The 18935-nt window shown below is 27.1% G+C and overlaps 1 protein-coding gene across 1 annotated transcript in view; it reads right to left on the bottom strand.

The window, feature by feature from the left end:
* The window catches only part of LOC134826937 (uncharacterized), a 29661-nt gene extending 11965 nt beyond the window's left edge, over nt 1–17696 (bottom strand). Inside the window, exons 1-2 of the mRNA XM_063839448.1 lie at nt 17095–17696; nt 6791–7599 (exon numbers count right to left, since the gene is read on the bottom strand). Of these exons, the coding sequence (XP_063695518.1) occupies nt 6791–7454 (664 nt within the window). The 5' untranslated portion in view covers nt 7455–7599; nt 17095–17696. The remainder of the gene's footprint in view (nt 1–6790; nt 7600–17094) is intronic.
* Nucleotides 17697–18935: the final 1239 nt, after the last annotated feature.

Raw genomic sequence — 18935 nt, 5'->3', positions numbered from 1 at the left:
GTGTGTGTGTGGTCAATAATTGTTTTAATTGGGCGCACATAAATAACTTTGGTTTTGTTTATTTTTGGTTCCTTCCTTTTTTTCTCCTCCTCCTCCTCCTCCGTCGAATTTGGTCTCACACACACATGAAAAGTTGCAATTGGATGTCCTTGAAACGAATTTTATGAATGACTTATGACGTTTGTCGATGTACAATTTTTTTGCGAGGATCAATAAAATTCTCTCGCGTCGTCTCTCTCCGAGTTTTTGCTCCGACATCGTTCGATGAATGAGAAATGTGGTTTAATTCATTAAACTTATGCATGACAGCAACCACAAATAAGGGTTAAGTTAAAGCGAAGCGATATTCATTCAATTTATGGACAAATTTATTCAAAGTATCTATTGGAGTTGCCATTAAGGATGCCACGAACGACGTACAAAAGCCGAGCAAAAAATGACTATAATCAAATTTTCTCTTTTTTCTGGTATTCTTTTCCCATTGACGTCACTAAAGCTTCTTCTTTGTTGTTGTACAATCGTTATTATTGTGTGTTGATGTAGATTAGATAGATTTTTGCAAATATTTTGTGTGCGTCGTCGTGCTGTTATTGTCGTGTTATTCAATGGTAGACATGCGGGTACTTTGTGTTGTTGTTGTTACAAAATTTATATTGCGTTTGCCCTAAAAGATCTGCAAGTGACCTTATAACTCGAGAACGATGCGTCTCCGAGCATATGTTTCATGGAGAAAAATTATCTACTCGAGTTAACGTTAGTCAATGTTAGCGAAAAAAAAATTTTTTTTTTTTAATTTTTTTTATATTTTTATTTTTTAATATTTTTTTTAAATATATTTTTTTAAATATATTTTTTTTAATTTTTTTTTAAATATTTTTTTTATATTTTTTTAAATATTTTTTTCATTTCTTTTTTAAATATTTTTTTAAATATCTTTTTAAATATTTTTATTTTTTTTATAAAATTTATATTTTTTTTATATTACAATCCTTTTTCATTGAATTTTTTTCGTTTCTTTTTTTTTCGTTGTGTGTGCGTTTGTCAGATATTCGGAAAATAATGGCACAGCAACAACAACAAACACGACAGAAAGAAGGAGTGAACAAGAAAAGACCTTCGAGCGATTTCGCGCATCAGTATTCCACGCTGCACGATTCATAACTTGAGTGAATTCCGTGAATTGATATGAAAGATAATATTAGGAGTTGTGTTATTTGAATCTAAATTAACCTTCTTCCTTTTTTTCCTTCGTCTTCTCCGGCTTAATATGCGCTGCCGGCGAGTCTCCGACAGAGCGAGAAACATTTCTAAAAATAATATCTCGCACGCAAAAGGAGGGAAGACAATCTCGCGATGAAGGTTAACTTTTTCCTCCGACACGCAAAACTTTGCTGTCTTTTAACACGAATTAAATTGTAATGAGGGATCTTTCTTATTAGTTGTACATTTACAGGCACTTTGGGAGACATTCGTTTTGCAAAGATGAGAGGAACAATTGCAGCGACGCGAAACTTTTAATTGAAATGTATGCCACATGAGAACGCAAACAAAAATAATTTAAAATGATAACATATTTTATTTTATTAAACAAACGGCAAGTTTATCTTTTGAAACGGGTTACGGCATTTTATGAGTGGGAATTAAAATTAATTGTGTTGCTGAAAAAAATTCTAATTATAGAAATTTTAATGTGAAAACTTCGAGATTTGAATTGTTCAAGCTTTTAAAAAATTACCGTTAAAAATTAAAAAAAATAAAAAAAATAAAAAAAAAAATTTAAAAATAAAAATAAGAAGAATAAGAAAAATTTTTATTTTTAATTTTTTTTCTTTTTAAATTTAATTTTTTTTTATGTTTAACAAAAAAAAAATAAATGTCATTTTAAGCTTCAAAATTGAAAAATATTAAAATTTAAGTAAAAAAAATTCGTGAAAAAACGTAAAAAATACAAATTTTAAAATTTTGATGGTTGTTAAGCTTGAAAATTAATAAAATGATTTTTTTTTTTAATCTTAGAATAAATAAAATTAAAAAAAAAAATAAAATAAAATGAAATTCTATGTAAAAAATTCAAAATGTAAATGAAAAAAAAAATTAAATAATTCTTTCTCTGGATAAAAATTTAAAATAATTGAAAAAATTTAAATATTTGAAAAAAAAAATTAAAAAATAATTATGATGAATAATTATAAATAAAAAAAATAATTTTCTAAATTTTAAATTTAAAAAAAAATTATTTTTAACAAGAAAAAGTTTAAATCTATTCAAGCTCCAAAGTTGATAAATATAAAATATTTACGTAAAAAAAATTCGTAAAAATACGGAATTTTTTCCGAATGTCTTTATTATGGTTGAAAATATTAATTTTCAATATTTATTTTTTTTTTCATTCGAATAAAATAAACAAAATAATATTTAAAGAAATGAAAAAAAATTAAATAAAATGAAATTTTATGAAAAAAATTAAATAACTCTTTCTCGGAAAAAAAGATAAAAATAATAAAAAAATATATATAAAAATGTAACACATCAAAAATGTAAAAAATAATGCTTTTCCAATGAAATGCATTACCCATTCGCAAAAAAAAAAAGTTACGAGGATTCTGTGTCTCTTTCCCATACGAAGGTAATCTACATCATAAAAAGCAAAACTTTTTTTTGTGTTCCGAACTAACTTTATCCTCCCAATTCTCTAAAGTCATCAAATAAAGTGCGGAAAATGTATACAATTTTGCGTCCTTTTATGGGGATTGTTTGCGCTGCTTGATGAGTGGGAGGAAATATCAATATTGGCGATAAATAAAACAAGAAAAAAAAGTAAATTGAATTGTTTGCACATAGGTAAAAAAACATAAAATAACAAACAGAAAAAAAAAGTTCAAAGCGACAAATGTTTAATTTTAGACGTCATTCTCAGAACAAAGCTCTAGAACTAGATAAATTTCATGAATTTTTATCAAATTTCGCGTTGTTAACGACAACGCGTGAAAATAATTGGCCACACATGTTTGCCTTTGACATGGTAAGCGAACAGCAGTAATTCAATACTCTCGGTGTCGATTTTCATGTGAAACGAAAAAAAAAAAAATAACAAACAGGTATCCGAATCGCAATTTAATTCAATTTTCATTTATATTTTATTTATTTGCTTATTATTCTTATTATTGACACAAATATAGGACATGCCATAAAACGGTTAAAAGAAGGTCGACAAAGACGACGATGACTTGTGTGTTTATGTTTGCCGAGCGCAGAAAATGAAGTGCTCAAAGTACGTCAGAATTATGGAGTAATTTATAGTTTTTTAGCGCATTAACCGACATGCGGATAGCAAAATGTTGCGACATTCGTTCGTTGCTTCGGCAAAAAAGGCGCTTTTCTTCAACACTTGCGACTTTGATAAAGATGCCTGTCATGCAGGTTTTATATTTTTCTTGGAAATTGAGAGAAATTGAATTTGAAACGTCATGTTTTTTTTTATAAATATTTTCGCCTTATCAGATAGGTTAAAATAGAAACAACTTCGCGGAAAGTGTAAATAAACATCGCTCAACGTAATTCTTGTTCCGTAAATAATTCGTCGGAAATGTCGAAGGTGAGCTTTTCAACCGCAAATTAATTAGGAAAGTTTTGCGCGATAATTGAATTTGGAGCGAGAACATCATTTAATGACGCAAAAATTGCTTTCACGGGGGAGACGCCTGGTTTTTTTTTACTTTTAAAGTCTCTCGAGTCAAAAACTTTTTGATTCTTTCGCAATAGAAAAAAAAAGTTACTATAAAAGTCGTACAGTTAATGCAAAAGTAGAAAATTTGTCACAACAGAACTGAAAATATTTTCATTTTGGCATACATTTTTAAAAAGTTGTAATAGATTTATGTTTGTTATTGCACTCACACACAGTTACCCAACTTACTTTTTTCCTCCATATTATTTTGTAAAAATAAATAAATAAATGTACTTTTGAATTAGTGTCTCTTGTCAGTGTTGGACTTTCAAAAATTCTTAAAAAAATTAGGAATTTCGATTTTTTTAAAAAAAATTATTTAAAAAAAATATTAAAAAAAATTATTTGGAAAAATTATTCAAAAAAATATTAGAAAAAAAATTATAAAAAAAATTTTTCAAAAAAATTTATTAAAAAAATTTGTTATACAAGAACACATTTTTTTATTAATTTTTTTTTGAATAATTTTTTTCATAATTTTATTTAATAATTTTTTTTAATATTTTTTAAATAATTTTTTTAATTAATATTTTTTTAAATAATTTTTTTTTAATAAATTTTTTAAATAATTTTATTTTTTAATAATTTTTTAAATTTTTTTCAATTAATATTGTTTCAAATAATTTTTTAAAATAATTTTTAAATAAATTTTTTATTTAATATATTTTCAAATAATTTTTTTTAATAATTTTTTTAAATAATTTTTTTTTTAATAATTTTTTTTATATTAATTTTTTTTTTATTTTTTTTAATAATTTTTTTAAATATGTTTTTAAATATTTTTTTAATTAATATTTTTTTAAATAATTTTTTTAAATATTTTTTTAAATAATTTTTTTTTTATAATTTTTTAAATAATTTTTTTAAATATTTTTTTAATTTTTTTTTAAATAATTTTTTTAATTAATATATTTTTAAATAATTTTTTTTTATAATTTTTTAAAAAAACTTTTTTAATTTTTTTTTTTAAATAATTTTTTATTATTTTTTTAATATATTTTTTTTTATTAAAGAATGCCCGAAAAAAAATAAATCCATCACTGTTTTTTCGTTGACAGTCGACGATAACGACATACCATGATAAAGTTGATTCTCAGAAGACCCGAAATTGTTGTTAATGGACATCCATATGTTCATTTGGGAGCTCATTACAGTCACTCACACAATGGATTTTCGTGAAAAGTTCTTTTAATGAAACAAATTCAATTCCCACACATTTAATCCCTCTCTTTATAAACACATCAAAACTGCATAATGCAAAAAAAAAACAGACACGAAATGGGTACAATAAACCTTTACTCTTTTTTCACATAATTTTTTCTCTGTTTGTTTGTCGTTCGTCGTGTAGCAAATGCATGGCATCGAGCTTCCTAACTTTTTTTCCCGTATTTTCTTCTTCTTCAATTTTTCGTGTCTACTATGTGAGCTCAAGTTTAAATGTATGTACATAATAAATAACTTTGGTGCACAAACAAACAGCAGCTCCATGAATTTATTTATGCTTGAAATGTTTTTGTACGGGCGCAGATTCGCCGAACAACAAACAAAAACTGTTATCACAACGGAATAAATTTACCTGCGATATAGTTTCTGAAGCACGAGTATTGAATTGACTCGGAATCCTTTTTATTAAAATTTCATATTTTTTTTTGTGCCGCAGAGTTTTGATGAATTCCGAGTGGAAAAAAATTATTTCTAAAAATAGAGCAGAACGACACAAATACTAAAAATTCAAAACAAGAGTCAAGTGTGAATACTTGAAAAGGAAAAAAAGTGCATTTCTCTCGTGCGCGACACGATATATGTCAGCATGCAATGGAAATGCACTCGTGTCTTGTAGTTTATGCTAATGATAGTTAAGGCGCGTGTGCTCTACGAATGTTTATTGTGCAAAATTAATGCGATGGTAATGTAGGCAGCAAGGATGCAAAATATCTGCCGGTTTAATTGTTCTGCATCGTTCGTTTTTTTATATGAAAAACGCCTTTCGGGTTCAAGTTAAGTAAAAACTAAAGACTTTTCAATAATAATTTTGTTTGAATTAGCGAAAAAGCGATTTTCAAATTTTCAACGGTCATTTTTTTAATTGACATTTACGAATTTTTTATTTATTTTAGTTTAAAATAAATCAAGAAAAATTAAAAAAAAATAAATTGAATTTTTCATTTATTTTAATTTTTTTTAGTTTAAAATAAATCAAGAAAAATTAAAAAAAAAAAATTAAATAATTTAATAACAAAATTTAAATATAATTTTATTACTTTAATAAATTTTTTAAACTTCGATTAATTTTTTCAATTGAACTTTTAATTTATAAAAAAAATAAATAAATTAAAGAAAAAATATGAGAATTAATTAAAGAAGTAAAATTATTTAAATCAATTTATTATCAATTATTAAATTATTTAATTTTTTTTAATTATTTTAGCTCGTTTTAACATTTTAAAATAAGGGTTTTTAAACTTTTCAAAGAAAATTTTGTTTGAATTAGCAAAAAAGCGATTTTCAAATTTTCAACGGTCATTTTTTGAATTGACATATACGAATTTTTCATTTGTTCTAATATTTTTCAGCTCAATTTTAAACCTTCAAGAGACGAAAGAAAGAAAAAAAATGGAAAACACATTCATCACTGTCTCTTATTAACTTGACTGAAGAGGCGTAATAGCAGGAGTGCTTATTTATTTATTTACTCGCAGAAATAAAGTTAATCGGAAATTAAATGTTCATGCCAGCCTTTGAAGCGCAACCTCCATACGACGCACATTTTAAATGATTTCTTATTATTTTTCCTACAGTTCTCGGAATCTCGACTGTTAATAAGTAGAGCAAGCATCGATTACATTCAACTCCCTTGAGGCAAATTTTTCTCGAGAACGATGATGACAAAAAAAATACATAAATCAAGCTTATTTCCATAAAAATTGTCAGCAATTTGATTTATTTGATTAATTGGCATTGTGTCGGTCGGCATTTTTTCATTGAAATTGATTGAAAATGACACAAAATGGAATTTTAATATGAAAACGGTCAACAACCTTTTGAAAAATGTTGAAAACTTACCGATTTGAGGAACATCGTACTGTCGTTGCCCACGTTGACTCCGAAGCATAAGTTGACTCGCAATTCCGTGTGACATTGATGGCGGAATTCCCGGACCTGATCTTTTACTCTGTTGTTGCTGCTGCGACGACGATGGTTGTTGTTGTTTTTGCTGTTGCTGTAACCGAATGTCGTATTTGTTTGCGCCCACGAACAAATCTTGTAATCCGCGCGGCGGTTGCATCAGAGGCCCAATTGGATCGTGATTCATCAAATAATCTGGAATTTCGTTATTTTCGTCGAACAATGGGATATTTTGTTGTTGTTTGCCGGGATTTTTGGGCGGCGTTGACAATTTTTGTGATGTCAGGTCGTTGCCGCGCGTTTGTGTCGCCATTTGCGGCGCGTCGTGCACCAAACTCATGCCGTTTAGTGGATTTCTGTAGGGATCACGGGTCGACATGTGCAGCGAGTAGGCGCCCGCAAGCACACTCAAGCATGCCAACGTTTGTAACGTTTCACGAAACATTTCCTCTAGCACTACGACGGTAGATGTGAGGCTATAAATGACCAAGTTCCCGAGGAAAATGAGCGACGCTCGCTGTTTGGTTGGTTTTAGTACTTTCAGTAAAGTTACTGCGAGAAAAGTTGTCAGACCTGTTGTTAATCTAACGAGAGACCTCATACATTACTTGATGCACTTTTAACTTTTTTTATGTGTTTTCTTTTCTCTACTTGTAGATATCTACTTTTTGAAGTCTTTTAAGCAATATTAAGGACAATCCGGTTTTATGTACAGAATATCATAATAACAGTCTCACAATTTTCACCTGAAACGAGAAAAAGGAAAAAAATTAATTAAAATCAAGGTAAGTACTCAATTGTTAAGTTTATATGTTAATAAAATCGTGAAATTTGTGACTAAATGCAAGATAAACCTCTTTGCGGATGATACTTTGCTATGGACAAATGCAATCAATGACCTCAAAACTGATTTTATGAATGTGAAGAAATTCCTGGATATGTTTAAGTTAAAATTGAATGTCAGCAAAACAAAGTTTATGATTTTTGGAGACAAAGACAACGATACTACCGAATTGATTTTACACGATGAAACAATTGAACGAGTGAAGACCATCAACCTCATGGGCGAAAAACGGGTCAATTTGAATCCCTAAGAGATCAATATCATCCCTTAAGAGGTCAAATTGACATATTAGAAGGATCAAATTGACCTCTTGAAGAGATAAAATTGACTTCAAATTGAGCTCTAAGGATTCATTTTGATCTCTTGAGGGATCAAAATAATCACTTGAAGGGTTCCATATACAAGGCGCCTCCATAAAGTAACTAATTCTCTTCCAATTAATTCAAACCAAGCACAAAACTTCAACTATTTTTCTATTATTCTTCGAAAAAAAGGACAAATCCGCAACTTTTGTTGGTTATTAATATTCAGCACAACAGCAAACAACAATAAAAGACAGCCAATCATACCGAATCAAGCGAAATGAAACGAAAAACTCATACACACACGAGTTAATTACTTCTCTGAAAACAAAATCCCAAAAACCAAGGAAAATTGATGCCTGTCAATGGCATGGCATTGATTTACCTTGTCAATAAATTTATTCTTCAGCGCGTGCATTGATATCCCTTTTTTGTTGTTTTGCGGATGAATTCTCGTGAAATAGTCTCGGAGGAAAGTTACCATGTTTTTGTTTTTCTTCGTTATGTGACGTGTGTAGGTGTGATGTTGACTTCATTTTATGAAAATTTTGACAAGCTGTTTACATAAAAACTTGAGGCGAAATTAACGACAAAAAAGGCAAAATTTAGATAATTAAGTCGCCTTTTCATCCATACCCTGAACTTTTACTCACAATAATTAAATTATTCCGATTGAGCGAATCTTATCTAATGAATTAACAATAAAAAAAAAAATAATAATGACAAGAAGTTAATTGGGTTGAAAATTAAATTCATTGGAAAAAAAAGAAAAAAAATGACAATATTTTTTCTTTCCCTTTTTATGACTTTTTGTACGCAGACGAGGCACGACGCGAACGTAAGACGTGGTAAGATATTATTTTATTATGAATCATTTCTACTGTTTTCTTCTTCGTGTTTGAAATTTTCGTTGTCGACAAAATTTGCAGTCAGACACATTTTCGGGTTGCATGGAGAAAATTTAATAAAATACAAGACAAGAGACGAGAATCAATTCTCGCAAACTTTACATGTTTCGCAAAAGACAAATATAAATATAATTTATAGACAAATTGAAATAAGTTGTTCCTTGTTCGTATCATCTTTCTCTTCTCTTTTCTCTCTCAAGTAGGTATTAGAAAATATAAATGCAATTTTACAAGGGTTTCAGTTTGACAAAATAGGAAAATGTCGAGAAGAAGGAACGGAAAACAATTGAAGATGAAGACATAAAGATAAGAAGTAAGAGATATTGTTGTGTTGCAAAACTGACAAAAAAAACATAAAATGGAAAATTTTATTGGAAAAATTACAATTTGAGCGTATTTTTGTTAAATTTTTAGAATTTTGCCCCTTTGAGTATGCAATGAAATTTACTTTAGTTTTCTTGATTTTTCACGCATTTTCACAAATTTTTTATAACTTTTTTTAGTTTTTCAGTTCAGAATTCTAATTTTGGAACCTTTGTCAGCAATAATGTAAGTTTTTTCAAAATTTATATTGATTTTGCCCTACAAGATCTGTTGTGACCTTATGACTTGAGAACGATGCGTCTCCGTGCATATGTTTCATGAAGAAAAATTATCTACTCGAGTCAGCGCACAATTTTAAGGAAAAAATTTTTTTTATATTTTTTTTAATAATTTTTTTTTATTTTATTTTTTTATATTTTTCTATTTATTTTTTTAATTTTTTTTTTAATTTTTTTTATTTTGTTAATTTTGACATCTGGAGAGAAAATAACAATTGAATCGAGTGAAATTTTAGATTCTGCATGATTTTCATGAATTTCTGTTTGATAGTTCTGAAGCTTAAAAATTAATTAATGTATATGAAAATACGTAAAAAAAAATACGTAAAAATTTTTTTGATGGTTGTAAAGCTTGAAAATTGAAAAATATGTAAATACTCAACTAAAAATTTCAAAATGTTTTTTTTTTTCAAAATTTGAGATACAAAAATTATTTATATAAAATTATTTATGAGATATTAATTTTTTTTTGCTTAAATTTGATATTCGAAAATAAAATTCGCTCCAAAGAATCGAATTTCAACTTTTCTCCATGCAAAAATTGCTCCAAAAACTGTATGGGCGTTATAATGTGTTTTCGTTTAGATTTGAATTTCACAAAAAAAAAAAATTTTTCACACAAAATGTCTCAATCACTTTGCCATGAGCTTCATCTTCTTTTTCCCGATACTTTAGATACGAGACAATGAACAAACTTTTCGCCCGAATGTACTTTTGCCAACCACGCTTTGGCACAACAACCTTCTCAAGTCTCGTCTCTTTTGCCATATATATGAGCCTGCTGCGTGTGGGTACGAAAAAAAATAAGTTTGCTTTTATCGCAAATAATATTATTATTATATTTTGTTAAGGTTTAGGTAAACACACAATATTTTGCGGCGGTTTATTATTGTTTGTTTGTTGTTTAAAAAGCGATACAAGTTTCACATGTACACACGGAAGATACATGAAATTGAACGAAAAATGGAGAAGAGTAAACAACAAGATGGAGGTTTAGCTAAAAATATCCTCATTTTTTGTGCATTTACGAAGAAACACGGGTTTTATCGTAAATTTATTACTCTCATCGTGGATGTCTTTTAAGCGTTGAGCAAAGAAAACTACATAAAGAGATAAAAAAAGGAAAATAAAAATAACTTTTTTCATTGTTCTTTCAATTTTGACGTAAATTTGAGTTAAAAGGATATTTTGTGAATGAATTCGAGTTAAAAGTGACAGGAAATGAAGTACATTTCGCGAATTTTCTTATTTTTAACTCGTCTTTCTCGAAAAAATTCCCTCAAGGGAAAACCTTCAAACAAATTCGATTCGTTTCGTGGAAGTTAATTTGACAAACATTCCAAAAATTGCTCCCTTTTCATTATTGCCTTAACCTTTTATCCCCTTTTTTGTGTGTTTCACTTGTTTAACTATCTCCCATCATCAAATGTCGTCAAATCAAGTGTGGTTACCCATTAATGCCTTTCATAACAGATATCGTCCCTCAACAAGTGCTTTCCGAGCAAATAAAAGAGAGATAACCGAAAAACTTTTTTTTTTCAAAGGTGTGGTCGTAATTTTTTTCCTTTTCCCGGAATTCGTTACGTAAAACTATTTCATGTACGGATACACACATGACGCACTCAAATATTTGACTTTTATATATATTTGGCTTCAACGCACGTGCCTTCGCCTCATTATGTTCAAAAAAAAAAAAAAAAGGAAGTCTATTTTTGTATCGCAATAATTATTATTACGATTTTTATTCATAATTTTTGAGAGTAATTATAATTTTTTTTGCTCGTTTTTACGCCAACAAAAAAAAATCACAACTTGAATTTTAATAGAATTTTTTTTTTCTTTCAAACTTGTCAAGTTACAGTGTTACAATCACACCCAAGCGGAGATACCTGCACGAAACGAGACACACACAAAAAAAATACAGATGGCTTCATTCTATTTTTAGACACAAAATGTGCCGTAAAACGAAAGCCCATAAAAAGGTAACAACACGTCGTCCTCAGTTTCGTACAAACAATTTTTGATGGTGTGGTGAATGTTTGTATCTTTTTAACTTTTACAACGTTCCTTGATCATTATAACAAGGTCTGTTTCGTTTTTGTTGGGTTTTGTTTCTGCGTTTTGATAATAAAAAAAATGTTTTTTTGAAGGAAAATTTGTCTTTTTTTGATTTTTTAGCTCATGAGGAGTAAGAAATTGTGAAATGAGGAGTATTAAATTGTGAATTTTTGTTATTTATAGGAAAAATCATAAAGATTTTTTATTTTAGAACTTCAAAAACTTTAATTTGAGACTATACAAAAATTATGTGAGACATAAAATTATAAAATTTTAATTTGAGGAGTACAAAAATGTGAGGAGTACTAAATTGTGAATTTTCGTTATTAATGGGAAAAATCATAAAGATTTTTTATTTTAGAACTTCAAAAATTTAAAAATGAGGGAATATAAGAAGACATAAAAATTTAAAATTTTTATCTGAGGAGTACAAAAATGTGAAAATTTGAATTTTGAGTCATGAGGAGTAAGAAATTGTAAAATGAGGAGTACTAAAGTGTGAATTTTTGTTTTTTATTTAAAAAAACATGAAGATTTTTTATTTTAGAACTTTAAAAATTTAAAAATGAGATAATACAAAAATTTTCTGAGACATAAAAAATATAAAATTTTTACCTGAGGAGTACAAAAATGTGAAAATTTGAATTTTTGTACGAAAAAAAAGTTCTAAAATACGCTTTTAGTGAGAATTTCATTCAAAACAAATTCTTTTCAATCTCGTTTGTGTTGAATTTCTACCTGTATATGACGTTTGAGGATGTCTATAGTAATAAGAACAAAAAAGAAAAAAAAAAGTGTGAATGCTTCTGGGTAAATAATAAGGATTTATAGTGAGCGAGAAGAAAAGTATATAACAAGACGGCGAAGAAAGACGTAGAAAAAAACGTCGAGAAACATAAATTTCTATTTACTTTTACATTATGGGTCCCCTTGTAACTTGTAGAATGTGTAAAAAAATAAGATTTTGTTGTTGTCGGAACTCCTCTCGTTTTTTCTCGCAGTAATTAAATAACAAAAAAAAGTGTTTTTCTCGTTGGGGAATAAAAAATAAAAAAAAATAATAATAATAATATACGACAAGGTGCTAAAACGACCCATTTTATGTGAAAAATTTAATGTTCCTTACGTGGGTGATCGTTTTTTTTCAATTCATTGTTTTTTCGTTGACAGCATAAAAATTGGATTTTTTCTGTCGTTACTTGGAGCATTTCTCGTCCTACCTCAATGACGAGGAACATGTATGAAATTTTTGGCATTACCAACTTTTCCCATTAGAAAAATTAAAATTCACATTAAAAATATTTCGCACCTTGGATGAAGCAATTTTTGGCATTTCTCGAGAAGACATGAACAGACAACATTGCACAAGTTGCGATGGTTATGGATCGTTTTCTCGTTGATGAATTTTAATTTTGCTTTTTGTCGGGCGACTCATGAATATTTTAATAAACTAAGTACTACAACACAAAACTACTTGCTCCGGAAAATTATGCCGAAAAATGTTGAAAATCAAGACACAAAAATGCAAAAAGGATTATTTTGTTTGAATATTTTACGTCTTTTGAACATTTGAATGTCTCGTTTCTCGTTCGGATGTTGTGTGCATCCGAAAAATTGTCTAAATTAAACGATGTGAGACGTGATTTTGTGTGGCGAACTTGCTTCAAAATCATGTATCTGTTGTGTGTTAGCAACATTGAAGGATATTTTATGACAAGTTTTGTGGTTATCTCTCGTACCGAAGCATAAGGAGAGCAATTTGTGAAAAATTTACGTGTCTTGCAATTTTAAAACTTGAAACTTTTGTCAAAATTGCAATTAAATTAGATGAGATGCACGTCTTTTGTGTATCCTTTTTGCGACAATAAAATTTTGTATCTTGGTAACATGTTCTTGAGAAGGTAAAAAGTTGAAAAGGTCAAAGGACAAATCTCTCATTTTTGGAATGTTTGGAAGGAAATTCTTTCAGTTGATGAATAAAAGAGAAAATTAATGAAAAATTAATTTAACAATGGACAAATTTTTACAAAAATCTGAATTTTCGAATATTTGACATTATTTCTTAAATTTTTATTAAAAAATAAATTTTTATTTAAAAATTTAAATTTATTTTTTTTTTTTAATTTAAATTTTTGATTTAATTTTTTTTTTTAAATTTAATTTTTATTTGTTTTTATTTTAATTATTTTTTAAATTTTTTATTTTTTAAAATTAAATTTTTTAAGCTTTATTTTTTCATTTTATTTTCATTTAAATTTTTTTTAATTTTTTTTTTGTAGATTCCCTCAATGTTCAGACTGAGGTATTCAAGTTGAAAAGGTCAAAGGACAAATCTCTCATTTTTTTGGAATGTTTGATGAATAAAAGAGAAAATTTCTTCCTTTTCAACAGATTTGATTGTTGAATACCAAAAAAAAATTGCTAAAATTCCTCCTTTCGCAAAAATTGAGTCACGTGACCTGTTATCGCAAACAAAGACTCAATTACTTTGCAATCTGCCATGCATTTCACGTCAAACAAATAAAAAATTGATTTTATGACTCGCTTTTGTTACATTTATTGGCAAATAACTGCTTCGAATTTTAAAACGTTTATCCGTAGTCACACTCATAGTCACGTAAAATGTGGAAAAAAAGGAGTATTGTGTTCGGCAAATGAACGAAAGTAACCTACCACTTGTTCGAGCGAAACAAAAAAAAAGCAAACTAAATACTTTTAATGTACAAAACGTACGCAACGTCGACAAAGAAGTATAGTAAGTAAATGAAAACCGATAAAAATAAAAGATAGCGAGTGTATAAAACTGAAATATCAAAGCAGAAAAAGGAAAAATGAAAACTACCTGTTGCGATTTTATTTCTATTATTTTTTGTGTGAGAAGGTTTAAGTACATATAAGACTTGCGGGAATAAGCGAATAAAAAAAATATGAGAAAAAATTAGTTGATATTAAGTTTTTAATTTTAACAATGAAAAAATTTTTAAAAAATTTAAATTTTTTACATTAAATTTCGAATTTTTTTTTTTAATTTTTTTTTTAATTTTATTATTTTTTTTATAATTTTTTAAAAATTTTTTAAAATTAAATTAAAATGAAAAATAATAAAAAAAAATTGAAATTAATTAATAAAAATTAAAAATAAAATAAAAAAATAATTATGGAAAAAAATTAAATTAAATTAAAAAATTAAAGACAAAAATTTATTTTTATTTAAAATTATAAAAATTTTGATATTTTTTATATTTTAGTTGAAAACGTTGTTGAGATAATTTTATAAAATTTATTTTTTATTATATAATTTTTTTTTTAAGTTATAAATTTTATTTTCAATTAATTATATATAAAAAAAAAATTTTAAAAAAAATTAATTTTTTAAAAATAGAAATTGTAGGTTTAAATAAAAAATAAATTAAATAATAATTTAAAATAATTTTTTTTAAAAATTTAAAATCTATTTTTAATAATTTTTATTTTTTTTAATTTTATTTTTAAATTTTATTTTTAATTTTTAATTAATTTTTTTTTTTTTTATTATTTTTTGAGCTTTATTTTTTATTTTAATTTATAAATTTATTTTTTTTAATTTTTTTATTTATTTCGTAGATTTCCCGCAATGTTCAGACAGAGATATGCGAAAAAAATCAACTATTACCATAAAAACGTGGAAATGGGAGGAAAAAGGAAAGAAATGAACGGATTAACAAGCAGATTGCGCTTTATCTGCTTGTCTTCGTGAAAAAAAGGAAGCTCGAAATAACTTTTTAATAATCAGGACAATCCATTTGTGGTTTCCATCTATTAACTGCGTTCTCTCGCATTAAAATTTCATAAACGTCTTTTTAAGTTTATTTTTTTCTACTTGAAGAAAATCACTTAATTACACTTAATTGTCATGTTTTTTTTCTTCTTCTATAAAAAAAACTTCTATAATAGGAAGAAAAAAAAATTAACGTCGCGTCGCGTACAAGAAAAAAATCTAAATTATTACTGAGGAAACACAATATGCCTTAAATAGATAATCTATCTAAAAATAACGCGAACAACACAAAAATGTTTCTATTAAACATGATTTCATAAATTGCTGCTACTTGATACTCTATAAATAGAGGCCAAATATTGATTATATTGAAATTGATGATATATTATGGCATGTCAGAAACACAGGAGAATTCGTCGTTAGTGCTGCGTTTGAGTACGTGTTTATAATATCTGATTGGATACTTTGATGGAAAAAAGTTTTTTTTATGATAATAATGAAAAAAAAGTAAAGTACGTCGTCGTCGTCGTTCGTACATAATTAATTAGAACTAACATTACCTTAATATGACGCGTGTGTGCATCAACAAATGATTTTTTTGGGGCGATAACAATTATTATTTTTATCATTAATTTCGAAAGCGCGACAAAATGAACGTTTAGAGATTATCTGACGAGTAGGTGACATGACAATGTGATGAAAATGGAAACGACAGGTAGTTTTTCAATCTTTTGATCGAATCTTAAATAATTTTTTTTCCTTTTTTTAAGAAAAAAATATTTTGAATTTATTTTTTAAATTTTAAAATAGAAAATAAATTAATTAAAATTTATTTTAAAAAATAAAATTACAAATAATTTATTAAAAAATAAAATTCAAGCTTTTTTCTTGAAAAATATTTTTTTTTTTTTTTTTTTTTTTTTTTTTTTTTTTTTTTTTTTTTTTTTTTTTTTTAAAAATAAAAGCAGAATATTTTTTTTTTATTATTTAAAAAAAAAATAAAAAAATAAATTAATTTATTAAATTGTAAAAAAAATTAATTAAAATTTTTATATTTTTTTAATTATTATTTTTCTTTTGCGAGGATAAAAGCAAAAGTAAAAAAAAATTATTGAGGCCTGTTTTCGAACAAAAAAAACATCTCAGAACAAGACAATAAATTTCCCTGCACGCTAACCGTTCTCAAAGGATCAATTTTTTGTTCTCTTTCAGTACCCTGTTGCTCAACGAAAGCACCCCGGACCGTAAATATTTGCGCAGACACGCAAAAAAATAAATCAGTAGTTACTAAAATAATTAAAAATTAAAGAAAAAAATTATTTATTGATAACTTCCATGCGTTATCGACACCGCCGACTATGATGATGTAACACAGTTTATTTTCGGTAATCGCATCGGTTAGTGTGTGTTTTGTGACAGAAAATATTTTATTTATGCATAACTGAGTGCCGCCGATGTGACGTCACTAAATTCACATAAATTTTGGTTAAATTTGAATATTTATAAAAAAAAAGTTCTCCCCATAGAACGAAGTTTTTGTTGCGTTGCCGCCTCTTGCTTGTTGTATTTAGTTTTAAATTAACTAACCGACAAACAAACAAATAACCTCGCAACACACACACGGAGTTTATTTTTAGCTGAATTTTCATTTTATTATTAAATATAAAATGTATTAATAACCAACTTTTAACATGTTATGAAACTATAAATTAGCAGGATATGAAAAAAATATGAAAATTTTTTAATTAAAATTTAAAAAAAAAATCTTACCATTAAATTTATGCTAATTTATAAATTTTCCAGCGATTAGAACCAATTTTATTTTTGATTTAATTTTTTTTCCACAGTTTTTTGTTAATTTTTTTTTAGTTTTTTTTTCAGGAAATTTTCCACACAATTTTCACAAATTTTTTTGAGTAATTTTCCTTTGTTGGGTAATTTTTTTATTTGAATTTTCCACTCGAGAAGGCGACTAATGATATATTTTTCCGTGTAGGTGCAACAACAGAAGATTTGTGTGTCTTCAGGCTACAATTTGGTTTTGTTTTTCGGGATGCACTACAGAAGTATAAAAGTAGCGGAATTTCACTCGTTATTTTTTTTTATTTAATTTTTTTCTTTTAACAAGGAATTAATTTTTTTATTTTTTTTTATCAACAATTTTAGGTCGTTTTTTAATGAATTTTTTTCACATAGAAATTTTTTCGAAAATTTTTTCTTTTAAATTTTTATTTATTTTTTTGTAACTCTTTCAACAAATCTACACCATATACATGGGTGCACTTTTACCACCCTGAGAGGCCGATTTGGCCATGACGTGGTTTCTACTCCGTTTTATAATCTATGTGTCTCGTTAGGGGGATGAAACGCGAATGAACACAAAAATCCAACTAACTTGGGAACACATTGAAATTTAAACTTGTCGTCGTCGTCGTCTCACGATTTCGATGTCGTCGTGTCTCACAAACGCACACAAACACACAGCGACAAGGCTCAACTGCTGCAAAAGTATGTCTGGTTGCTTTTTTTTTGTTTTTCATTCATGAATATGTTTCTTGTTCTTCGTCCCGAGCACAGCTGCTGTGTGTGTGTGTGTGCGAAAAAAGGACCTGCGCACACGTATCGAGCACGTACTCAGGGGTTGTTGCCGATTTTCGTCGTCGTCGTCGTACGCTGAATTTCGTGACGGACCTAACACAAGAGGAAATACAAGAGAGGTTTCGTCATCAAAAAAGTACCTGTTCGCTTTCAGCCAGGCAAACGGCACACCAACACAAACGCTTCATTAACCAATACTCTTGCACACGCGGCACGATCTACGGCACCAGCTAAAATATTGTCAAGTGAATTTTTGTCGAGAAAGAGAAAGAGAGGAAATTCACACCTGACGGCGGCATTGGAAACAATGTAAATTGCAATACATGGAAATTAAATTATCATGCATTAAATATCGGTTCTGCCTTTTTTTGTTCTATTTGCATTGGAAATTCCGACACACCGACGATTGTCAACGAAATCGAAGCGTTTAAGAACAAACGTGTGTGATTTATGTTTCTTTCCCGAGAATTGACTCATTAATTAGCATGCAGCAAAAACACGTATTAATGGACTTTCCGGCGAATTCCAATGGAAATAACTTCTCGTTAGACTGAGCAAACACAATTAATTTGCTGGATTTCCAAATATTACCAAATCTAATGGGTTTTATGTGTTTTACACGAGTAATTACATTTTTTTTTGCATTGGATTTTCTAAATAAATGAACAAAAACGTGTTGCTTATTAGATTTAACTTATTAAAAAAATTTTATAAGTTAATTTTTTTCAGGAAAATTTTAAGAACAAAATTTTGTGTATTTTATTTTTAAAATTGTTCGAAATCAAAAATGATAAAAAAAATTAAAACAAATAATTTAGAAGATTTTTTAACTATTTGTTTCACATTTTTTTAATTTTTATAATTAATTTTAATTTATTTTTTTTTTATTCAAATTCATTTAAAATAATTTTTTAAATAAAAATTTAATATAATAATATTTTTAAAAATTATTTTAACTTATAAAAATTAAAATTATTTATTTTTTTTTTTTTTTATTTTTTGTTGATTTAGTA

Source organism: Culicoides brevitarsis, chromosome 1 (assembly GCF_036172545.1).
Source record: "Culicoides brevitarsis isolate CSIRO-B50_1 chromosome 1, AGI_CSIRO_Cbre_v1, whole genome shotgun sequence".
NCBI classification, from domain to species: Eukaryota; Metazoa; Arthropoda; class Insecta; order Diptera; family Ceratopogonidae; genus Culicoides; species Culicoides brevitarsis.
Note: the sequence above shows the minus strand (reverse complement) of the source record. Positions and strands in the feature narration are given on the sequence as shown.